We start from the raw sequence: 26016 nt of genomic DNA, 5'->3' as shown, positions 1-26016 counted from the left end.
GAAAGTGCGACAAGTTTCACCGGTGACCCCCAACCAAATCGAATTACTACAGTTCACTCAATTAAACCATGATTATTCGCAAACATTTCTATATTATAAATAATGCTAACTAATGTGGTGACATTCAGCTAGATGAACCTGCAAGAATAACAATGCAATCCAATCAAATGATTTAATATTATACTTTTCTTGTTTAACTTGTAAACTCTCTGTTAGTCGCCAATGACCCAAGTGTTGATACTATAAATAAATATAAAAAAAAAGTTCAATCATCTGTTAGAATATTCGACGGCTTCGATCGGCGCACGCGAAGGAATTCGTTTATCCGCGTCAAGTGGCTTGTCCGCTTGACGAATGGCGAATTTATTCGTCATGGCGGGACCGGAGGTTCGCGCCAGCCCTAAATTGGCGTCGGCAGCCGAGGAAGCAAGAAACGGTCCCAACGGCCGGCTGTATAATTAGCCATGGCCGCGATAGCAGTTACGAGGGCGGCACGCATAAACGCGTCGGACACGCGAGATCGTGCGGGTTTAGGTGTTTACCATTTCCCAAGTGGCCGCGCACCTCGAGCAGTCTTATCGGGGGGCGTCGGGGGCGTTGCGAACGTAGCAGGTCTCGCGGTGCATTAAACTCGACCGCTGTGTGTCGCGAGCCCATAAACCTGGCCGCTCGCGATCCGTGGATACAGACTTTGTACCAACTGTGAAATCAGATCAATTGGCCATCGGCGCGCGTACCGTTGGATCTGGATTGCTGGAACAATTGATAATACCCCTATGAACCCATACGATCATTAACCCCTCGCTATGAAATTAGCGATATTTACGGCTGACGTTTCTAGCCCATTTGAACAGTAATCAGCGTTCCTCGTTGGAGACAGATCGAAGTGGAAGATTACGTTGCTGTTATCGATTTACTTTCAGTCTTTCAGAAGAGAATTGTGCGAAGCATTTCTTTTAGTATTATGAAATAATCAATTAAGCTTCCTTGACCATTCCAAGAAGTTCTCAACGAATGCACTAGCGATAGCTATCAATAAATAATAACATTCTGTTTGTTACGAGATAATAACTGTTTTGATGACCATACGAAGATAAGACCGTCGAGCGTTTTTGCCGCTAAAATCGAAAACAAGTTATCGAGTTCACGATTCACCGACATTGTCGTTCGAACAGCGTTCACCATAAAACTCCGGGGAAATCTCGGTCAACACTGATAAAGAACACTCAGGAGAAGTAATGTAGCATAAACACCTTAATCTCAGGACGGAAAATGCCAGCAGATACTGGCTTATCTTAGCAGCTTTCACAGTGCACTTTATTGTTTGCACAGTTTGTAATCACTTTAATAACAATTTGATCGAAGTAATCCTAATCCCCGATCTCGTTGGATTATCCAATTTTTCTAACCCTGTCTCTTATAAAAGCAGAACAGTGTCTCCCAGGGATCAGTGATAATCATCATGTTGCGCTTAGCAGTGATCGCTTGCCTCTTAGGACTCGCGTCCAGCCTTCCGCTCTCGAGCACGGAATGGTACAGGAACGCGGTGGTGTATCAGATCTACCCGAGAAGCTTCAAAGACAGCAACGGCGACGGGATCGGCGACCTGAACGGCATCACCAGCAAACTGGAGCACATCGCCGACCTCGGCGCCACGGCGCTCTGGCTGTCCCCGATCTACACGAGCCCGCAGGTGGACTTCGGCTACGACATCGCGAACTTCACCGACATTGATCCCGATTACGGCACTTTGCGGGACTTCGACAGGCTGGTGGCCAAAGCGAAGTCCCTGGGGCTGAAGGTGATGCTGGACTTCGTGCCCAATCATAGCTCGCACCAGCACCCCTGGTTCAAGAAGAGCGCGCTGAGGATCAAGCCGTACGACGAGTATTACATCTGGCGGGACGCTAAGATCGTGAACGGAACCAGGCGTCCGCCGAACAATTGGCTTAGCACCTTCCAGGGCTCCGCTTGGGAATGGAGCGACGTCAGGAGGCAGTACTACCTGCACCAGTTCGCGGCGGGCCAGCCGGACTTCAATTACCGCAGCCAGGCGCTGAACCAGGAGATGAAGAATGTGCTGACATTCTGGATGGACCGTGGAGTCGACGGTTTCCGCATCGACGCCATCAATCACATGTTCGAGGACGTTAGGTCCCTGGACGAGCCCAAGGCGAATAGGACCGATCTCCCCGCCGATGACTACGACACCTTGGTTCACATCTACACGAGGGATCAGCATGAAACGTACGAGACCCTGAGGAGCTGGAGGAAGCTGATGGACGATTATTCCAACAGAACCAAGTCCGACGCGAAGTTCCTCATCACGGAAGCTTACACCACGCACGACTTCACGATAAAGTACTACAACTTCGGCTCCGTTCCTTTCAACTTCATGTTCATCAGCAACCTGGATGCCAAGTCGTCGGCCGCAGATTTTAAGAACCAGATCGAGAAGTGGCTGTACAGCGTGCCGGGGCCTAGGAACGTAGCTAACTGGGTGGTAGGCAATCATGATAATCATCGCGTGGCGACTAGGTTCGGCAGGAGACGCGCCGATCAGATTACCATGTTGTCGATGATGCTGCCTGGCATCTCTGTGGTGTACAATGGCGACGAGATAGGGATGGAGGACAGGAACTTCACGTACTACGAGACGGTGGACCCAGCGGGCTGCAATGCTGGCCCAGCCAGGTACTTCTTGAAGTCCAGGGACCCGGAGAGGACTCCTTACCAATGGGACAACACCACCAGCGCAGGATTCTCGAACAGGCTGTTTACTTGGCTACCGGTGCACAGTAATTACAGGACGTTGAACCTGGCTGCTCAGAAACAGGCTGCTACCTCTCATTATAGAGTGTTCAAAGCTCTCGTCGCGCTGAAGAAGAAGCCTGTCTTGGCCGTGGGCTCTTTCCAGGTGAGCCTGGTCACGGACAAGGTCCTGGCTGTCGTCCGTAGACTCGGATCGGCCGTTGCGGTGCTTTTGATCAACTTTTCCGACGCCCCGGTCACCGTCAACGCCAGATCCAAATTGAACCTGCCCGCGGAGCTGGCCGTCAACATCGCCAGCGTCGGCTCCAACCTCTGGCCGGGGTCAAGGGTCAACCCTGTTAATCTGAGCCTGCCTGCCGCTGCTTCAGTGGTCTACACTAACCCCTCGCTGATTTGGCAGCGAGACGGGATGTCCTATTAAATGATGATTCGGATTTGAAGTAAAATGCTATTTTCATTAACGTTTCTTTCATTTTTGATGCTGCTTTCGATGAGTCGAACTATTGACTTTGTCCTGCATTTATTCGATGCATCTGGCTTGAATACTAAATATATTTAATATGAAATGTTTCCCAGTCGCTCGAATGTTCCTTTTGTTTTGTCGATCCATTCAGTTTGTAGCGTTCATTCGAAATACTTCGGTCGAACGCTGAATATCTTTGACGCGGAATGGCTCGCGGCGAGCGCTGCGATTATTGATGAGCCGTGTTCATTCGAAATTGATCGCGAGATCTTCGTAAACGCATCATTATTATTAAAGGATCGTTAATCGAGGTTTACAAGTTTCATCCGGCGCGGACGCGACGGGCCGCTCGGTTAATTAAAATATCGCGCTAATATCGCGTAACGGCGGAAATTATTCCGGCCGCGTTAATGCAAAACATTTTTCATTTCCCGAGCAACGATGCGAATCCCGGCTCGCCCGCGCTGGTTACATGGCTCTAATTCATTAATCGCGCACGGCCCGGAATATTCCCGGGAGTTCATGTAATTCCGAAGTGAAATTCCGTGGTTTTCAGCGTGGATCTGGTCTTATTTGTTTCGTTCGTTCATTATCCACTCGTTTCTTATTTGATGTAATTACATTATTCAGCGGCGTCCGTCCGCCTCCGCTCTCTTCCTCTTTTCGCTCCTTCTTCCTTTTTTTTTCGTCGAGTTCTCCGTGAAATTTCGAATATTCATGGAATAATTACGCCTCCTGCTGCGCGGAGGAAAAAAGTTGTTACAACTCTTCCCCCTTCGTTCTCTGCCCGCGCGAGCTTCAACGTCGGCACGCCCACCGAGGGCGCACTATTTTTTTAACGTGTTGTCGTTACATTCTAAGTTTGAAGTGTCTCCTCGCCGACGACTCGCCGGCTCGACGGGGCGCCGCGGAACGTCGAAGAAAAATAATTCGCCAAGTCCCTGCGCGAGAAGTCGACCCTCACCCCGACGCGCAAAGATCAACTCCATGGAAATTAATTCTGGAAAAATAACTACCGATGAGCGTAGTGTGGGCGAACTTCCCCCGACGGAGAGAAATGGAATTCTAAACTCGAGAACCACCGGGAAATATTTAATAACCGCAGAGAAAATATAGATGAACTTTCGATCCTCGGGGTATTAAAAATTTAATACTTCGCTAATTGGGAAGACACCAAATGAAGAGTATTCAATTCTAATGAAATTTAAAAATAATCTCTATACTATTAATTACCTTAACGTTTATCATATTATTAACAATATAACTGAAGTATCCAATCAAACCATCCAGCAAATTTTTGTAACAATCCCCCGAATGATCCTGGAAAATGTGAGCCAAAGGTTTCAAACATTTCAGCTGAATTCTTCGTTCGCGCGAACCAGTTGAGCCGCTCGTAAATTTCTGATCAATCAGCCAATCCGAGCGAGCAAAAGAGCGAGGCCGATCATAAATCAGCCAGGTAAGTCGGGCGTGTGTCGTCGACACGTGCGAGCGACGTTCCCCGGGAAATTTTCTCTCGGCTAACTACATTGTTCGCCGGTCCACGGAAGACGCAGCTGCGATCGTGCGTGCGTACACGCGAGCGCCTCCGGAAATTCTCAAGTTTTCATGCAGACAGCGCTACCCGGCGTGCATAGCGAGGCTGCACCAATCACGTTGAGTGCACATTCTTCAACCTATCCGCCTGTCCCTTGTTCCCCGTTATTTCTCCTCTTTCAGACGTCGTCGGGGACACTTGGAAAGGATGCGCGCGCGCGCGCGGGCAAGCGTCGACTTCATTTGTGCGCCACACGGCCGCGTGCATCCGGAGCGTGCTCGAGACGCGGCTAGGTTCGACGCGGTCCTCCCTGCTTTCCTATTTTCGTCTTCCTCCTCTTCCTCTCCCTTGTGCAGGCGCAGCCTCGATTTTTCCGGAACGGCGCTCGACCCGCCGTTTCTGCTCGACGAGATCAATCATGGCGTATCGATGCTTCGCTGTTGTTCCTTGGCAATGTACCGGTTGTCGCGAATGATCGCTTTATCAGCCAACTGTGAATCGCGTAATTATTTAGTCGTTCCGAGGGAATGATTTTTGATTTGGAGAATAGTGTTGGCTATTGAAGAGGCAGAGGATTCGAATGTCTGATTTAGGGGATGAAGACGGAATTAAATGAATATTACGTTATTAGTATTATTGTATTCTATAGATTTTAACGTCAGTTGCTTGAAAGCTAAATATTCAAGCAAAGTTAATCCGATAAATCTGTCAGTCTCGTCTGACCTTTGACTATCGACCGGCAGCTTCAATTCAGTTTCAATATTCCTTAACTCTTCACCATCCCCGCTGGAATTGAACTTTCGGCTCCAATTACAGATTGAACTTTCGGTTCCAATTACATTCCCGACGGGAGTATATAATTCATCGAAAAATATATTTCTACGGTCAAACGTCGATCTTAATTCGACGTAATCTGTGAAATGTCAACGAACCTTCTCAGGTGGATCTGCAGTATTATTAGTTCAATCATTCAGATCTAAAACAGATTTATGCACCCTCCGATCAACCGGAAAACCGTTAATTACTCCTATTTTACTCTATTACAAACCTCGAACCACATATCCGTGGAATACCGCGCTTCTCCGTGAAACTTCACGTAAGACAGAATTGAAAGACACTCCCAGATGACTCACTCTTTCTTCCAGCATCATTAGCCACTTACTACAGCCTCGTCCCAGTTTCTTTCGCATCAAAGGGCGACAGGGTGGGGGAGGTTTATCAAAGAGTCTCGGTGACTATGGTGGCCCTGCTGGCATCCGGCATCCAGTAATCCGCACCAAATATTTTGACGGCGGAAGTCCCGGGTAGTTTCGTCTTATTTGCCGCGGCGGTAACTCGCAGCCTCTTAATTAATTCGCGGTCTCCCGGTGCCGCGGCTTCCGGCGCCGGTGTTTCTGTGTTTGCCCGGCCGCTTTCGACGCCTGTTTCCTTCCTTTCGGCCCCGTGAACCGTGAATTTTCGAGAAGAACGCCCCGAGGGTCGCCTCGCAAAGATCCTGGGGCCGCGCCGTCGTCGATCTTCCTCCCTTTTCCCTTCTTCTTTCTTTCGCCCTTCGAGCCCATTCATCGCGGCGCTCGTAAAGGGGCAGGGGAAGGGGGAGGATGGCCGCGCAATTACCATTCGGGAATAAATTTCGCAAAAGCGGGCGCCGAGGCCGGAGGGAAAAGGAGAAGCTCCTGGTAAGCCTTTCGCGTGTTCAGGCATGTTTACAGCGGAGCTATGATACTCGATCGACGATGGCAGCGAGGGAATATAAGCTTCTGTTTTCTGACGGGTGCTTTTATGTCGCGACGAGTAGAGCTAGTTATTAACCCTTTGCACTCGGGAGGTGACTCTCAGTCACCACTCGATTTGAGGCAGTAAATCTTCCAGCATTATTGCGCTCTTATCAATTTGATCGCTCGCTTATTTCATCAACGACGCTCTCGACTTTTAGAAGATAGAAGGGAATCGTTAATTTCAGTGATATTTCGAACGCGTGGATAAACCGAGGACCTGGAGAAAAACATGTTCAGACAACTAGGTAGTTTTCTTAACCCTTTGCACTCGGAAGGCGACTCACTACTCGATTTGACGCGGTAAAGATAGAAAATATGATATTCAATAAGCATGTAATTCTTCTTTGTTTGGCTTTGATCTTTCATTAGCACGTTAAACGCCATGGGGGTCACCGATGACCCCCAACCAAATCGGATTACTTTGGTTCATTTCAATGAAACGACGATTATTTGACAACATTTCTGTATTATAAACAATGCTTCCGAACGCGATGATATTGAGCGAGCTCAGCGTGCAATAATAATAACGTGATTCAATCGAATGGTTTAATATTATATTTTTCCCATTTTGTGTATTTTGCTCTATGAAATCGTGCGGCGTTCAACGTGTTAAAATATGCTCTACGCATTTTTTTATTTTATTGCGTGAAGAATCAGAGGTTTTTCCAACTAAATTCCACAGTTAACCTTTTGCACTCGGGAGGTGACTCTCAGTCACCACTCGATTTGACACAGTAAAACTATAAAATCTGATGTGTAATGTTTAACTTTGTACAATGACCCGATACATGAAATATTGGAACAAAATAGCTTTGTTCCTCACTGTACTTGTGTTTTCTCTGTGAGTTAGTGTCAAAGAATATCGTCTTCGTCTTGTCAAAGAATGTGAAATATTTATAGTAAGAAACTCCCGAGTGCAAAGGGTTAATGTATTGGCTGTATCCCTTAAAATCCTATGAAATCGGGGATTTGTATTTTATGGAAGAGAAGATTCTAATGATATTTCATGATTGTAACTACTACTTCAACTTTTGCATGGCAAACACTCTTATCGAATTCGATGCTCTCAGTGTTACTATAAAGATCAATCTTAATACAAAATTGTATTGTAATGTAGGAGGTTAAGCCGTTAAAGTCCAAACTGCAGTTAGGAACGAATAAAGAAACACAAACACTAGCTGTCGTTAGGGCTGCCGATCAGCTGTCGGTCATCCAAAAAATAAACAAGCGACAGGTGACTGACCGAGAGAGTGAGTGAAAGAGAGTGCGAATGAAAATAAGAGCGAGAGCGGGATATTAGGGGCGATAACCGTAAAATCTGTGTATGTGAGAATGTGAGTGAGTGATTAATATATTAGTATATTTTACATTATAAAAGAGCTTATTTTGTGAGAATTGCGAGTTGGCGAGAACAAAGTTATTGAGAGAGTATTGCGAGTATTAATTATAAGTTAAAATTGAAGCAAAATTATTTTAAGCCTTGTCTTTGGTTCATTACAATCCCACAGTATATATACACGACTTGGCAGTTAACGTTAAAGAATAATACAATACATTATGAATTCTTCTTTAGAATAACTCGTCGCGTCACATATTCGTCTTGATAAAAGTTTAAACGATCGAGACCAGACGACTGTTACAGCTCGACTAGGAACGTACCAGAGGAGGATACTTTATCGGTCTCATCGACGCTCTCTTAACTTCTATCGCAGCTCTGCTGTAAATGCACCCTTACTGCAATTAATTCGCACAATGCAGAAACGCCTCCAGTCCGGGGAATCGATTCTCGAGGGCATCGCGTAACCAGCCCCCCCTCCGCGGATGGTTATCGGGCGTCGAACGTTGCCTCGTTAGCGAGGAGGGGCTCGCATTATCATAAAATCGAAGCACGTAACGAGCGTGCACCGTCGACCAATTAAAAATAGCTCGACTCACCCCGTCCCGCCGTCGCGTATCCTATTTGTAGCCTGTTATCCTTGACTTCATCAAACGGGGGTGGGTGTCTGGCTGACTGACACGGAGACAGCCGCGCCTGCAACATTGAATCACGAAATTCGTTCGTTAATGATTTACCGACTAATTGTCCCGCGATTCTACCCCATTGCCGGCATCATCTCCCTGCGAAACATGCGGTGATTTTCATTCCGCCGACGATACCCCGCTCATTTTCACTGTAGAATTTTACAAACGAGTCTGAATTATTTGTTCCCTACCCTGATGATTGTTTCACAGTGATAAAATTCAACTAAGAATCTCAGTTCCCAATATACATAATTACGAATGATATATCTTACATCTACGGTAAAATCAAGAATTTATAAACAAACTTAATACTTCTCAGTGGAAACTCTCGCAATTCCCTTCAACGGAGTAACTATAAAATTCAGAGTTTAACCCTTTGAACTCTGTAGGCTCCAATATTGCACCAGTTGTAATATTCGATATTTTAATGAATCAAAGAAACTACCCTAAAATTATTCGATTTTCCACACATCCAAATTTTGTAGTGAGAAGGAAAATAAAAGGTCAAAGGAATGTTATAGCATTTTTCATTTTCACTATAGATGCTATGAAAATTAGTTGCAGTTGCTGATAGATTACGAAGCAACCTGGAGTGATAAGGGTTAATATTAATTTCCATATTCGCTTAGAAAAGACGCTATTTTCATTACAAAACAATGGATACTAACGAAAGACATCGTCGTACAAAGAGCTACCAACAATTCGACCAACTTATTTAACACGTTGAATGGCAAATCGAGTTACTATAATTCACTTAATTAAACGATGATTATTCGCAAACATTTCTATATTATAAATAATGCTACCCATTGCGGTGACATTCAGTTCGATGAACGTGCAACGATAATAATCCAATTCAGTCAAATGATTTAATATTGTATTTTTTCCATTTCGCGTATTTTGCTCTATGAAATCGTGCGGCGTTCAGCGTGTTAACATTAACTCCATTATCCAAGTAACACGAAAGCAACGGCATCCGAGCCCGATCGCCCTCGGAACATTCGACAATATCAATCCCGCGCATTCGCAAGGGCCGCCGATCGAAGAACTTCCACTTATCGAAACCGCGCTTAACGAAATCCCTAGACCCGATACCATATCGTGATCGCGAATGACGAGCAACCAGCCCCTAATTCTCCATCTGCAGCTCAATTTTCAGCTTCGAATCCAGTTCCGCCTAATCCGGTTTGACGATTACCGATCAGCACGTGCTCCCCCGTGCGCTCGACGGGATTCAGCGGCGTTGCCTTCGCGCACACAGAGGCCCGACGATAAGCTACCGTCATATCGGTAAATAGCGAACACCGATCCTGATTGTTCTCCCCTATTTGTCCGCGCGCGAAACGTTTCCCGTGAGAGTTCCGGCCCACCCACCCTCGCGCGCGCCGCTCGTCCCATTTACCGGTGGAGTCGGCGCGCACACGCGCCGGAGGCTCTCTCGCTCGACGATTTCGCCCGGCGGATTTTATGCCTGGCCCGAATCCAATTACCCTGAATAATTTATCGGCGAATCACAGACGCTAATGACATCGGGCCGAATTAGGCGGGCTTTCGAAAAGTGCGACACCGCCGCGTCCCGATCCCAACTCGCGCCCCCGCCGGTCGGGAGTCACCCGTCGCCAATTAGTATTCATGTCGCGGATAAAGTTCCCGGCGTTCCTTTTTTCCTGCCTTCCACGTTTTATTTTTATTTTCCTTTTTTTGTTGCTCCCCGTACGACCGACCGACCGACCGGTTCGATTATCCACGCCCGCGGAAGCTCGACGCGCATTTTCGAACGCTCGCCCTGTTCCAACCCCTTTGTTCTCCACTCGCGCGGCTGTCTTTCTCTGTTTCTCGTTACCCGCCTGTCCTCGCGCTCGTTCCTGATTGCTTTTCGATGAGCCAGCCTACGCGTTACCCATCTTTATTGGTCGCGTGTTTCACTTTTTTCCGGCCGGGCGGACGTTTGCCCGCAATCTATTTGATTGCCGCGCGAATAGCGCGAATTCTGCCTGCTCGCCTTTCCTTTTTGCTTCCCGGCGTGGTTCTCTCATTTTTCGCGGGAATCTAACAGTTGCTCGGAAATCAGGGAACAAACGGCGTGACTGTTGCAGCAGCGAGTTGCACGAGATCGCTCCGGGGGAACGATTCGGAGAATTTCGGGTTCGAGCTTAACACTTAGACAACCGAATGGGATCTCCCACTTTACACTTTTATCTTCTCTTTTGTTGTTCAGTGTGTCTTGAAGTGGGATTATTTGCAACTCATCGAATACGGTTCATGTTGTTACAAAACAAAGTTTTTAACTGAATCAATCGAATAAGTTCAATTGAAGATATGGAAGAGAGGTTCTAGTTCTTTTTAGGCGGTTGCCTAAGTGTTAAGCGAAATTGACTGGAATTTAATCGAAAGAATTTAATGTATGATATCGTACTTATTGTGCATAAGTAATATTTATGCTTCTTCAATATACATATTAAACGAACCTATTGTAACAGTCTCACGATCGAAATATCCAAGCTTCAAGTCGCGCGTCCTTAACCACTTCCGCTGGAAATGAATTCATTTGAATTCAGAACGAATTCAGAGATTTGGCAATGTCTCGGGCGATGAATTTTGTTTATACCTATTTTACACTGATATGTACAATTTTGTTTGTTAACCCTTTGCACTCGAAAGTTGTTCATTAGAAATATCCAACATTTTTCAGCGAGATATAGACGATACTGTTTGAAACTAATTTAACGATAATTCACAAATAAATTGAGCAACAAAGCTATTTTATTTAAATATTTCACATAGCAATACAAAGTTTAATTCAGAATACTAACCCTTTGCACTCCATAGGCGCCTCTCAATCGCCACTCGATTTGGTACAGCAAAATTATGACGTATAATATGTAATGACAAGTTTCGCAAGATACATTAATATGTGAAATATTAAAACGAAACAGCCTCTTTCTTTAATTTTTGTACGATTTCTCGTTAAATTAGTCTCGTGAAATGTTGACTATATTTCATTAGAAGGTATTGGGTATTTCTGGTAGAAATCTCTTGGAGTGGAAAGGGCTGAATATTCAACTTTATAGTTGCGTCAAATCAAGTGGTGACTCAGAGTCACTTCTCGGGTGCAAAGGGTTAATAATTCCTCGTAACCTCTCCTCAAACTAATTGAAAAAAGGTGCTGATCCCATGATTTCCTAAAAAATACCGAATTATAATACATTTCGAGATAATCTAATAGACGTAACGCAACAAGATTGTCAACGTGTGAAAGACAATCGAAAATTTTCCAACAGAAACGTCTCGACGCGCACGTCTTTCCAGCGCGAGTGGTTAACGCTGCCCGCTCGCGAAATCCCGGAGAAGTGTCGCATCGATTCCTCGTTCATCTCCGAAATAAATCAAACAAACGCGCAAGAAGTATTCCAGGCCGAGAACGCGATCGTTCAACGTCCTCGCCAGAGGATCCGCCGCAAAAACGGTGGCGAGGCGTGCGTCCCGCGCGCGACACCGGATCCGCTCCTTTCGGGCAGAGCAGTGGGCGGCGGGACCTGGCTGTTTTCCCAGAGAAACCGGTCTAAGTGGCTCCAAAATTGTTGCAGACTCGGAAGTCGGTGAAGTATTAGCCGCTATTTATCAGTTAACTTTCCGTTCCGGCGGACACCGGGGCCGGAATTACCGCTTAGTCAGGAAGACGCGGGGCGGGGGTAGTCGTCGGCGAGCCAAGAATCTCGTTCAGTGGGAAAGTTCGGTGGGGGCTGCATATATCTTTGGCCTTCTTTCGTTTGACATCGCTCCGCGTAGCTGGCAAGGGAAGTTTTAATGATTTCTCGCCCCGCCATCCGTCGGAACGCTGCCCCGGGGAGCTGACGGACTTTTGCAAAACAAACGGCGGGATTTTTTCTTCGGCCAACCCCCTCGCTACCTTTCGCCGATCGCTCATTGCCAAGTGGTGAAGTACGACGCGTTGCTTTGAAGTATATTTCTAACTCCTTGGCGTACTATTTACTTTCGTTACTAAGCTCGTTTAATATTTTACTGTCGACAATTTGTAAGAAATACAAGAAAATTTTTCATTCTACTTCCGGTGGAAATTTCATTTGAGGATAATACATTGATAATAGCAAAATAGTTGTTTGCTTTGATCCGTGGGTAATGAACAACATTGATTCTTGTTAAATTAGTTAAGAAATTTTCATCACGAGTCTCACTCGTCATTGTACGCCAGGGTTAATGGCTACAAAGCATCCGTTGGTGCAGTCCTCTGCCTCGCAGTCAGTTGTTTTCCAGAGGACAGCCATCTTTATTGCACGCGCCGAGCGTCTTGTTTTCCGCGTCGTTCGGCAATTCGTAGCGAACGCTCAACCGTTGAACAGCGTTCCGTTTTTCAGTTTTTGTAAAGCACCGTAATACATACTTTAATGAATACACACTTAGTTTTTCAAACTGTGCTGCTTATTTTTACAAATAAATATTCAACAGAATTGTTAACCCTTTGCGCTCGGAAGTTTCTCACTGGAAATGTTTAACAAAGTGCGTACCGGCTACTTTTCGGAAAACTGAATTGTTCGGATGGGAATTTTCAGTGAGATCAACTTATATTACTATACGTACAAAAATTCAGATATATGGTTATGAAATGTATTTTAAATAGATAATCAGTTTGAATGAAATTTCATATTTTTCTAAGTACTAATTACCAAAGTCGCATAGCTAAGTGTCTTTATATAAAAACGAGATTTCTCGTTGTCAGTACGCAATGTAACATTTCTTGACGAGGCGAAGACGATACTCCTCGAAACTAAATCAAAGAGAAGTCAGAAGTACATTAATACTTAGCAGTCCTATGTCGAGTTAGACTCGACATTCTATTTTATTGCAATCTCTACTTGTTTTAACAATTTTTTCTATATTTATTTATAGTACCACAATTGTACCATTTAAAGGTAACATTTCAATGACTCCCAAATATTATTGAAGAAATAAATAGAGCGTCATATTAAGCTGTAATTGAATGAACTAACATCGACGTGAACCTCAAAGTGAGAAACCAAGAGCGCTTCAGACCGCAAAGGGTTAAGGAACACAGCTATTTTATTCCAATATTTCACGTACCAAGGCATTAGACAAAGTTCAACGTTTAATATCAAATTTTGTAGCTTCACCGCGTTAAATTATGTAGTGAGTCGCCTTCCGAGTGCAAAGGGTTAACAAGAAAACTACCTAGTTGCTTGAACTTATTTCTGTCGGGATTCTCTGTTTATCGACGCGTTCGAAATATTACTGGAATTAACGACTTCCATCTATCTTCTAAAAGCCGAGAGCGTCGTTGATGAAATAAGCAAGCGATCAAATTGAGAAGAGCGCAATAATGCTAGAAGATATGAAAACCTTATTAAAGGAAAGATCTGAAGAACGCGGTGGAGTTAATCGATACTTCAAGGGTTAGCGTAAGAACTTCGAGCCTCGAGGAAAGTATCGAGAGCTGTTGATCGAGAACTAAGCAGCCCGCGGTAGGTCTCCTGCCAGCAAACTAGTCAATTAGGTCCGAAACTTATTAATCATCCGCAAAAATTCGCGGTATCATCGCGCTCGGACGCTGGCGCGCGGTCGGGACGGCGATACCATCGTTTTTTCTCGCACTTGCGCTCTAAAAAGTTCGCACACGCTCAACGGACGTGTACATCGTTGTCCGGACGATCGATTAGCAGAGCAACTGGTCTTCTTTTATCTTTTTCCGCTCGCGACCGTGGCTCGCACGCCCCGGCGAACTTCGCAACTCCTAGCGGGGAAGTTCCTCGGAAGTTTGCGTTCCCGTCATACAACGAATTTCCGCCTCGCCATTTTTCGTGTCATCTTCCCTAATGCACTTTGAAGATTTTAATACCCGGAGCCCTGTTCCACGGAGTTTGTTACGCGAGCAAAAATTCCGGCGCCCGTGAACTTCCGACGGGATCGAACCGTGAAGACGCGAATTTCGACGCGCCGACCGGCTCGGGGGTATCGATATTACGTCGCGGGCGTCGGATGGCCGTCGGAGGCGAGCGAATTTATTTTTTCAATTCATCAGCCGCCCGCCGGGACGGGTAATAAAACGTGTCGGTGATTTCTCGCGATTCCATCGCGCCGCGCGCGTTTATTAATGAAACTCGATTTCGCCGCCGCTGGCTGCTTCGTTTTTCGCGCCGGACTCGTTCGATCGCGAGGCGATAAGGGCGGATGGAATGTTTTTTTGAAATTATTCGAAGGCACTTGAGAAAGATGAAAAATCTATCGCCGTGTTCCTCTAACGTTGCCTTTTCCCCCCGTTTTCGAATCGTCGAGTAGGTCGAGGACGATTGTTCGTCGCGAACGCACGAAGAAATTACAGAGAGGTCCGCGTTATTTGCGCGAACGAAATTAATTTACCGCGCGGCTGGTGCACTTTTCCCCGGGAAATTTCATTTAACGTATAATATTTCCGCGACGCAATTACTCACGTGTCGGCCAACGTGTTAATTAGCGGGCCAATTAAAAGTCGTTGCGTAAGAAGATCAACTCGCAGAAAGCTCGCGGAAGGATGGCCGATTTTTCGCGCGAGCGTTCGGCAGCGAGGCATTGTTCCGGCCGGGAATTGCGCGCGACCTGTTAACGAACTTTCCTATCGCGTTGAAACGTTATCAGTCGGCGAGCATCAACTCGTCGCGTAATGTCGTAAAGCAACTTCCAGCCGTATTGTCGACGGGACGCTTTTATGGTTAATAGCGTGTCATTTAATTATCATAAACGTCGGCGGGGCGGTCGGGACGGGACGAGGGGGAACTTTTGTTTCAGACCGTGCCAGCGACGTAACGTCGTTCAATGAATCGTCGGTACATTAACGACTGTCTCGGCGACGACGGCGGAGGCGGCGCTTTTTACCGTGGATAAAGGACTCTGTTCCTTTAATCTCCGTCTCTGTTGAATTACAAAACGCACGGACTCGGTTACGCGGTGGAAACGTATTTATTCCGCGGGTTCTCGGCCGGCTAAGAAGCTGGAAAATATTTGGCAACGCTCGCAAATCCCGTTCAAAGGGAAACAAACTAGTTTAACGGTATCGTTCGTATAATTACGCGCAAATACAGCGAGGTAATGTTGTTCCCTTGAACAGCGTATGAAACGTTGCGAGCCCGGCTGACCCCGGCGTTACGAATTCGCAGCTAATTTCCACGGTGTTGTCGTATCCGTTTTACGTTCGCCGGCAAAGCGTCCGTTAGTTTTCCAAGCATCTGCAATGGTAACTTTCATTACCATACCCCCGCGATGTTAATATCCTATTTACAATTGCACCTTACAACAAAAACACCTCCGCGGGAACTCCCGAAATTCCTAACGAAATTCTCCGGTACGCCTCGCGCAGTTTCATTCCGCCGTCCATTAACCGTAGAAGCTTCCGAAACACCAAAGCACCGTTGCAGTCCACCATACCCATTCCCGAGCGAGCAAACACGCGAAACCCGCGCTCGGAGAACGGCCCGTCAACCCGCAGCCAGAACGGAACGCGAAACCGACGGCCATCAGCCGCAGCGAAAAAAGAGGACGCCCCGTCAACGATTCTCCGCGGTGAAAAAAAACAAAGGAACGAAGGAAAAACCGGCATTGTTACGCGGCCCATCGGCGAGTCCGGCTGCGAGCGGCCGTTGCTCCGCCGCGCGCGGCTAAACTGCATTAGCCCGCGACCCTTCCGCTCTCGCACCCCCTTTCCCAGGAGTCGAGGGTCCTTTGAGGGTGGCGCGGCGGCCGAATACCAATCAGTTATGTCAATTGGCCCCAACAAAGTAATGAATGGTAATTGCGAGCCGCCATCCGGTCGCACGTCCGTCCACGTTCGTCTCGCGCCGCGGCGTTCCCGCCCCATACGGCCCGGTCCTCCGACCGTTCGGCCACCCCCTCTGTCCATCAATCTGCAGACGAGCCTCTCATCGATTTTAAATCGTCTAATCGGATTCCAGCGCGGACCAAAGGGACCACCGGTAATCACCTACCGACTCGCAGCGAACGATCTACCGATCGTTCGCTGCGAGTCATCGTTCACGAGGGGAGCGCACACCCCTTGCCGATGAGCTGACCAGGTGACTGGTCCTCCCTTACTCCGAGCTCTTCAACTTTTTCCCTCCGACGGTTTTATGCCGCTGGAAACTCGTTTAAATGTCTTGTCCGCCGAGTGAACGGGGGATGGAAATGCGGGTGGAAATCAGCGTTCGAATATTTTATGGCCGCGTGGAAGTTAGGGTGGTTATTGATGGCCGATGATTTGGGAGAAGCTGCTCGAATTTTTGGCACTTCTCGCGTCGTGGTTTTTGGGAGTATACACTGATTATCCTTAGAATTTTTATCGATGGAGTTGACGCCTTCACTGGAATATTTTAAGTACGGCGTTGGTTCCCGGAAAAATGAGAATCTAAGATGTCGAACGACCAGCAACGTTGCACTGCCCGTGGCGTTAACCCTTTCGCGACGGGTGCTGTGTATATACGGCAGTCACTTGTTGGTGAATCATAATTATATTATTGTTTTATTTCAATGGCGAACTCAAAACGAAGCTAGTACTGGCATTAGGAAACACGGAAAATGAGATACACAATTTAGCGAACAGTGTGCGACAAAGTATGGTCAGCCGCGCAGTCGCGAAAAGTGGCGAAGTATGGTATAGGTACGCCGTCGCGAAAGGGTTAACTTGTGAGCCACGAGTGTGGCGCAGCAGCGCGGACCATGAAGAGGGTCGACCGTCCGTCGATCGTCAATTGTCTCCAGCGTGGATCCCAAAAGGTGTATAAAAGGTCTACGCTGGACGACCAGGAGTGTAAATCTAAACGTCAACGCATTTATACCGTTACTGCAAACTTTTCGTATCATATCGTATCATAACTCAACGTATCGTATTATATCTTATCATAACTCAACGTATCGTATCATATCGTAACTCATCGACCAATCGTATTGTATTTGTATCATATAATATCATATCGATGTCATCATTACACCACACCATTTCAACGCGTCCTCCAACGTTAATTCGTGAGAGGACCTAACTCGAGCACCGGACGCTCAACAGATAGAGTTGAATTAAAGGTAGATAACGTCGAAGCGGAGTTGTAAGTTCCTTCGAGAGTCGTAATCTTTCGCGATTCCGTTCCGTTCGGAATGAAACAAGTGTTCGCCGATTCGCGAATACAGGGAAATTTCATGCGGTCGGAACGTCTTCCGGCGGGAACGAAGTAAATCAATAAACCCCAACACTGGGCGAACGTTGAAACGCTCGCGATAAAAATCCAGGCACAGAAGAATCCTTCGCACAATTCCATTCCGGCGGCGCTCGCTCGCGAAGACTGTGCATCAAGGATTCGCTTTGCGCCGCGAAGGAGCTGATGGTTCGGCCGGGAAATGATGAGCTTCGAGATGATCGATGCGGCGACTGCAAGGAATTTGTTACGGCACGAAGCCCTTCTACTCGTCGCGCGTGGAACTGAAGTTTTAAAATGTTCAACGGCGAAGGGCTGAAGTTCCTGTTTTATTTTCCATTTTTTTTTTTTTTTTTAATAAAAAGGGAGCGACCGTAGCGGACTCGTTATTCTCGCATCGCGCCCCCGTAACTTTGTGAAACTGCGCAACGTGCTCCGCGTGCTGGATGCGAAGGCGACCGAGGCCGCTTCTTTGTCCGCCTGTTATCTGCTAATTACGCAAGGTAATTACGCATCTTGCATGACCAACGGTCGCGTGGCCTGGAAAAATGGGATTCCAGCTGGGTGATTACGCTCGGCGCTCCCATGCGCGGCCGCATTTTATTGCGCCCACCTCCCGGCGCGAGTCCCCAGCCCTTTCAAAGTAGTCGCAACACTTTCTGATCTTCCCTCCGTAGTAATTAACGTTTTTGCGACCGCGATCCGCCCTGTCCTCGACGCGCCGTTACGTTCCCGGCCGTGCCGGCGCGATAAATTGTCTCCGTGAGAGCATCTTTGATACCTCGTCGTTTACATCGAGACAGAAATTGAATTTACCCATTGAAAGCGCCGCTTCCAGCTCGAGGTACGATGCTGTGTCTAATTAACAGGATAATACGGTTAAATTCCTTCTCTGTAAAAGTCTCGTTTGATTCTTGCTGCGCGATTGTAACAGCGATGCGTACAGGCACTGCGCCCCCTCGTTGGTTACTGATTAACGTCGCATCCTTATTTCCCGTATCCGATACAATGCAATTTAACTTGGAATTTAAACTGTTTACTTGTTAACTTCACTACGATGATATTATTTTCAACGTTTCATTTTGTTATACGCTCGATAATTGGGAAAGTTATACGTCATCTTTACGGTGCTATTTCTATCGAAGGAATACTTAAAATCAGCTATAAATGCGAACAGGAAGATACTCCACGGAAATTAACTGTTCCCACTAATATGTAACGAAACGAAAATTACTATCATAAAGAATGCAACGATAAAAATGATTGGTGCCGACGTCCATTCGGTGAAGCATCGGCTGAAGCCCCGACCTCCTCCTCGAGTGTGCTCCTCATTATCCGAGGGTTAATGAAAACTCTTTACATTCTCGTTATTATTAATATTCTCTTGATTTAAAAGGGCGCTACTTTTCATCACCGATTCAATTACCACCCCCCCCCCCCTCCCCCAATGTGCTCTTTACGTCTTCTTTATCGCTCGAGACCTGGCCGCGGTAATTACGCGAGGAAATTCATGACTCGGCCCGGGGTAATTAATGGATCGCGGGCATAACAGGCTAATAATTGTTTACCCGGGTTCGAGAAGAAGCGCGGGCCAGCCGTTCCCGCGGCCGATCGTTAATTTCGAACAACAGTTTCATTGCCGGGGCCGTTTCCGGCGGCGATCTTTTTTGTTTCGCGGCTCGAAGCCGCGCTGATTGCATTCGGGAATCGATATTGCGTGTGCCGGGAACTGGAGAGATTTAAATCTCCTCTTCCTCCGGCGGAATAATTGAATCCAAGCTGCTCGGCTATCCTCCTTCAAACAGAAAGCGGAAATCACGAAAGTACGTCCGGTCAATTAACCATCGACCGTTATGAATAATTTTAATTATCGCCCCCCCCCCCCCGGAACTACTACACCGCGTCAAATTCTCGAATTTCGCTTTCGCTTCGACGCGCCCTACGAATGATCACGCTACTCGCGTTTAACCCTTTGGCTACTCTTACCGCCTAAGGCACTTGAAACATTTGACGTACTGTTGCCAGTAAAATCTTACTGACAATTGCAGCAAAGCTTAGATCCGATACAATTGAAGTCGAATTTCACCTGTTAACTGTGGAATTTAGTTTGAAACATCTCTCGTGCGTGAAATAAAATCGAAAAATGCCGCCTGTACTCGTCGAACGCAGGGCAAATGCAGCTAGAGTATATTTTAATGAAAGACCAAAGCAAAACAAAGAAGAATTACATGTTTGCCTGAAAAAATAAGGAATTCATCGTTAAGAGAATTAGTATCATTTCCAGCTTTAACCCTTTGCGGTTCGAAGTGCTCTTGGTTTCTGTCTTCGAGGTTCACGTCGACGTCAGTTCATTCAACGACAGCTTAATATGACGCTCTATCTATTTATTCAAGAATATCTCGGAGTCATTGAAATGTTACCTTTAAATGGTACAATTGTGATACTCCAAATAAATATAGAAAAAATCGTTAAAACAGGTAGAGGTTGCAATAAAATAGAATGTCGAGTCTGACTCGACATATGACTGCTAAGGGTTAAGATGACGTGTATACTCGTCAAACACAGTCAACTAGTTAACACTTCCGTTAGTGATATATTCTGTAAATGTGATTATTTCAGATTGGTTTAATTTAGTTCGTTTCAGTGTTTCCATAGTTTCGATACACTTTCTCCGAAATACGCAACATTCTACCGTAGCTAAGGGGTTAATGGAGGGAACAGAGCTTCTTCGCGGTTTCCTATTTAAAGCTATAAATATCCAATCAAGTATCCTACACCTACCAATCGCCATCAAATTTTACAATAAATTAATTAGTTACCAGTTCATCCTGAATTCCCAGGCGATCTATTACTAAAACGCTATCCTCGTTAACACTAGAACTACTGTACAAAAACGACTCGTTTCGATTTTTTTGTTCAGCAATTATTGATATTTTCAAAGCATTGAACATTCGAAATGATTTTGAAAATAAATAGTTCCACTTGAGTACTACAACGAATGTCTGAAGAAACTGAAAACAATCTATTGTTACAATTTTTATAGGAATTGCATGTTAATCGTATTAATGCTCGGTCGTTCTAGTGTCAACATCCTCCGCCCTTCGAATGATCATACTTCCAACCGTCCCAAACACACTCGACGCAAAGTAAAATTCGCTTAGCAATCGCCTCTTTCTCGAATCACGGTAACAGCGGATTCAATTCATCCGTCGATCCTCTCTCGGTGGACGGCCAGCCGGCCGGCGCACAATTCCCATTAACCGAATTCGATTTCAATTAATCCCGGCGCCGAAAATTACCAGATCGAATTAAATCGATGTTTACACGGAGCCTTCTTCCGTCGCTTGGTCCGTTTATGATCGGCGCCGGAATCGATTCTGTCCCCGCGGATCGATCGGCCGGCAAATGCGATCCGCGCCGGCGAGCGTCGGCAAACATCGCCGCGACTCGGATTGAAACCCGTCGCTACAAGTCCTTTGTTTACCGGAGCCGCGTCCCGTGTTCTCGTGAGCGTCCGGTGTCACCATTCTTCGCAGTTTGCGCGTCTTGAGTGGACGAGCTCCGCGTTCGCCGATAATGCGCCACCTGAGCACCGTCAGGGGCCCTCGGCGATCGCTCGCGAGCCCTCGATCCGACGATCAACACTCGTCGGCCGGTTCTTCGGGCTCTCCATTAGCAGGCAGCTTCGCTGCCGCGCCGAAACTCCGTGGTGCCTCTTGAAGAATTGGCTACCAGTTCGTTGAATTGATGATCGAGGCAACTATACAAGTGAATCGACCCATTTTCAATTGGGCCAGCCTCACCCTTTGTCCTACAATATCGTATTAGACTCGCGGTGGAGATTTCAAGTGGAATTTAACCAGTTCACTGTGGAATTTAGTTGGAAAACCTCTGGTTCTGCGCGAAATGAAAGAAAAAAATGACGCGTGTACTCGTCGAAAGCAGGACGAATGCACATAAAGTATATTTTAATGAAAGATCGATCTTTCTCGATGATGAAAATTTCCCGGCCGGACTTCGCTGAGATTGTGTTCCGTTCAATAGAGATTCCTGTTTTCTTGCGATTGCAATTTGCTAAACGAACTTGACGACCCTCCTCGTTAATCTTCATTTCACTGATAATCTTGAGCTTTCATCGCCAAACTGAACAATCGATCCGCGCACAATTATTAATAGAACACTTGCACAATTCAACTTCTGTTAAGATTTTCCAAAGATTTCTGCTTCAATTCGCTTTAAAAAATCAGAATACTCCAGAACTATCTATAACCACAACCGCGTCTTTATAATCATCCAATCACCATTACTTTCCAAGTATTTCATATTCCAACACTAAACCGGCACTGTACATGTACCAATCCTACCATAACGACTGAAACGATCAATTACAAAATAAAACTAAACAAGTCAGACGATAAACTACTTCTTACTATAAACAGAAAGAAAAGGAAACACGGATGTTGAAGTCTGATTAAAACAATAATAATTTCAGATAAAGTTCAATGAGCGAAAGTAAACCCAGAATTATTAATCATATTTTAACCAGTTAACTGTGGAATTTAGTTGGAAAAACCTCTGGTTCCGCGCAATAAAATCGAAAAATGGAGCGCGTACTCGTCGAACGCAGGACGAATGCACGTATATTTTAATGAAAGATCAAAGCGAAACAGAAGAATTACATGTTTACGTGAAAAAATATAGAATTCATCGCTGAAAGAATTAGTATCATGTCAAGCTTTACGATCACGTGTATACTCGTCAAACACAGTTAATTGGTTAACAAACATAAATATTATTCAATGTGTCAGATTGCGAATTACATATTATTTGTTATTAATGATTATACTTTACAGCAGACGTTGATGTAGAGTAAGACTGAAATTTTCTCTTATTTTGAATAAATCATTAATAACAAATCAGTTCGATTGCGGTACAGAAAGAAATCATAGAACAAGTGGTTAAGGGTGAGCGTTCAGAGTCGACTGTCAGCGAGAAGAGAGTTAGAATTCCCTTGATTCTACTATCTGGTATATTATAATGAGTTTTCATGGTCTATGTACTTACTAACTATGCTTTAATCATTCAAATGTAGGAAGATACGATTCACTGGAATGTAATTTTTCTCTCTTTCCGAGAGTTCCCATTTGTTTGAGATTCAGACGTACGCTTTCTGGTAATTGAGCAAGGGAAGCATGCGAAGTGCATGATTTAATGAACATTTTGGATTGCTTGCGTGAAGAGGAGGTTAGTTCTACATGAATCTAATAGCTTCTTAAGGAATGAAATGCGAAGAAATCTCTGGCAGGTCTTCATCCTCTCGCAGGATCAGCCGGTAAAGCGTATCCTACAATTCCGCTAATTAATTTCTCGTTCATATTGCGTAAACACTTAGCTAGGGGGTTCTGGCCTCTGTGAAATTATAATGAGCGTGAAACGCGGGCGCCCAGTCGGGCCCCGTCGGAAGTGGTTTGCGTAAATTTTTCAGCGGTGCCCTCGGCGACGGTAACGCGCCACGGGAATTTGTTTTTCGTTTAATGAAGTCGAAACGCTGCAGATTTTCAAGCCGCCGTGCCGGATGCTTGCCGGGTTCGGTTCTTTGAAGGTTACGGCGGAGATACTTTCGCCGGGGCTACTCCGAGTTTCTTTTGACGGCGCGGAGTGCTCTTCAGCGATTAATTCACTTTGCTGGAATTATGGGGGACACGATTCCACGGGTCTTCTTGTTCGTAACCTATAACTGCGTGGGACGTTTCGGAAGTGACGGACAACTGGATTCCGGGAGCTCCGGGATTCCTCGAATCGTGGGAAATTGGGGTAAAAATAGAGTTAATAGTCTCTCAAGATTCAGAGAATTCGGGCAATTTTGTAAGCTGCTCTGCTATCGGCTTCACTCGTTTTTCTAACAATGTTATAGTTCTGTCTTTTTCTATCTCAGTCTATTTTCTTTCGTTACTTGTCGTTAATAAGATGAAAAAGAAAATATGTTCCAAAAATGACGTAATTCTTTTCCAATTCTGACTATTTTCTTTCGTTAATTGTCGAAAATAAGATGAAAAAGAGAATATTTTTCAAAAATAACGTAATTCTTTCTGTTCCAATTCTCAATCTATTTTCTTTCGTTACTTGTCGTTAATGAGATGAAAAGGAGAATATTTTCCAAAAATGACGCAACTCTTTTCCAATTCTAAGTCTATTTTCCTCCATTAATCGTTAGAGGGAGGACGATAAAAAGTATATTTTCAATAAAATTGCACTAAGTAAATTCTATTCTCTTTTACGATTATTTCGACGTGTTACGAGGAGTAAAAAGAATGTACTATTTCGAATAAGCAGTTCACTAGAACAACTGCGAAGCTAATTACCCGTAACACGGGATCGAATCCCGAAGTATAAATATTTAATCCGTGTCGGGCAGATTAAAACGATAACAACGGTCGCATCGAACTTGTTAAACAACCGGGCAATAAATCAGCCGCGCGTGGATCGCAATCCGATTCGTCGTTACAGCGACGGGCGAAATGATTTCGGGTCGGCGACCGGTTTAAGTTGAAACGGCGCTGCCACGGACGTAATACAATTAGCCTGTATAATTGAAACGCTGTCCGACTTCGCGTGATATTTCTAATGTCGCCGGATGGCGGTGTATCGATTGCGCGTCCCCGCTACCGGAGAACGCCGGATATCGGTGGGAATTAGCCAGCATTAACACTCGAACCTCGGCGGAATCGGTGTTCAGCTTATTTTATTAATTTCGATTAATAAAATCCGCGTCGGATTGAATTCTTTCAACGTCGCACTGTTGCTTCACGAAGTGTACTACATTGAAATGTATCTCGCGCCGATTTCGAACAGAATGTATCAAATACGAACGTGAAAAAACAACAGAATCGAATCAACTGCAAATATCATTTCAATTGTAAAAGTTTAAATAAAATATTCTCCTACTATCAATAGTAACGCTTTAGAACAAACGTAGACACATAAACGCGGAATTTCCTCGCTTTAATTATCTTATCTCTCTTTATCCTTATTTTCTTCGTATTACCTTTCCATTTCCAATAACGATACAGAAGAAAACAGTAAAACAGCAACGTGCTAAAAGCAAACGTATCTCCTTCATCCCCAATCAATTTCCCCAATATTTCTTGCTTTCCATTACAAGGTTCCATACGATGATTGAACGCGAGCTATAAATTCCCGGGTTTCTAGAGAGAAAAATCGGAGAATCGTCCTATGGGCGAACGGTGAAACCGCTAGCTCGCCATGGAAACGGGTTCGCAGGATCTAGCTGATGGTTTCGATGCACCACCGCGCGGTTCCGACTTCGCGGCGAGGCGGGCCGCGTTAATCAGCCGCGGAACGAGCCGCGACCGCGGCGGGTTTCTCGTTTAAACGAAAGCAAATGTAAACAGACCTTTAATTTCGATGATGGGCGTCGGCGGCGTCGGCGGCGGGCGTCGTTATGACGCTTACCGCGGCCGGCCGTATAGGAATAACAGTTTCGGAAAATTACAAAATAGCAACGGCCCGCCGCCGTTTCCCCGCGCGGCGATAAACTTCTTTATGGTCATTGTTAATATTTCACCGGGCCGGCGAAAATATTCAAATATTGCCCGGAGGCGTAACACGCAGGAAGCGTAATCTCGATGATATCGTAGGTTATCGGCGCCGTATAATACCGGTAATGTTATGCCGGCTTTAATTTCGCGTTTCTGTTACGAATATAGCGTGATTACGTTTCCGGCCGCGCGGCCGATGTGTTTTTAGTCGGTTTTCATCTGCCGCGATTCACCGTTACCGCACGGCCGGATTTCGTACGCCCCTTTCCCGCGTTTACGACTGAATAATATTGACAATCGGCCATTTTAGTCCGTACGTTGTATCCGCGGCACGACCGGCATTTTTATGAAACGCCGTTCGCTTTGAAGTACTTTGCAGATTATTTTCCAAGAGAAATCGAAGCAAACGCTCGCCTGGAATTCGAGCGTGATAGCGGTGGAACGATTTCGACGCGTTAAACGGTATCCTTCTTTCAACTTTAGTAAGGTATGTTTAACCCTTTACACTCGGGAGTTTCTCACTAGAAATGTTTCACATTTTTTGGACAAGGCGAAGATATTCTTTGACACTAACTCACAGGGAAATCACAAGTACATCGAGGAACAAAGCTAATTTGTTCCAATATTTCATGTATCGGATCATTGTACAAAGTTAAACATTACACATCAAATTTTATAGTTTTACTGTGTCAAATCA

At 45.6% G+C, this 26016-nt stretch overlaps 2 protein-coding genes across 5 annotated transcripts in view; one reads left to right on the top strand and one right to left on the bottom strand.

The window, feature by feature from the left end:
• The window catches only part of LOC116429840 (uncharacterized), a 295330-nt gene that overhangs the window by 84727 nt on the left and 184587 nt on the right, over nucleotides 1–26016 (bottom strand). For 3 of the 4 annotated variants that reach the window (XM_076366805.1, XM_076366816.1, XM_031983217.2), the window contains one exon: nucleotides 8486–8582. The gene's annotated coding sequence lies outside the window, so the exon portion shown is untranslated. Of the gene's footprint in view, nucleotides 1–8485; nucleotides 8583–15651; nucleotides 15770–26016 lie in introns of those variants that run through there. The other variant, XM_076366824.1, reaches the window with a different exon arrangement.
• On the top strand, nucleotides 1426–3342 carry Hbg2 (alpha-glucosidase). Its single transcript, XM_031983218.2, has one exon. The coding sequence runs from the start codon at nucleotides 1463–1465 to the stop codon at nucleotides 3191–3193; it is 1731 nt and encodes a 576-aa protein (XP_031839078.1). The 5' UTR covers nucleotides 1426–1462; the 3' UTR covers nucleotides 3194–3342.

Source organism: Nomia melanderi, chromosome 1 (assembly GCF_051020985.1).
Source record: "Nomia melanderi isolate GNS246 chromosome 1, iyNomMela1, whole genome shotgun sequence".
Classification (NCBI taxonomy): Eukaryota; Metazoa; Arthropoda; class Insecta; order Hymenoptera; family Halictidae; genus Nomia; species Nomia melanderi.
Note: the sequence above shows the minus strand (reverse complement) of the source record. Positions and strands in the feature narration are given on the sequence as shown.

What these genes read in the sequence shown, in the direction of transcription:
- Hbg2 (XM_031983218.2), top strand. Translation starts at nt 1,463, where the DNA reads ATGTTGCGCTTAGCAGTGATCGCTTGCCTCTTAGGACTCGCGTCCAGC.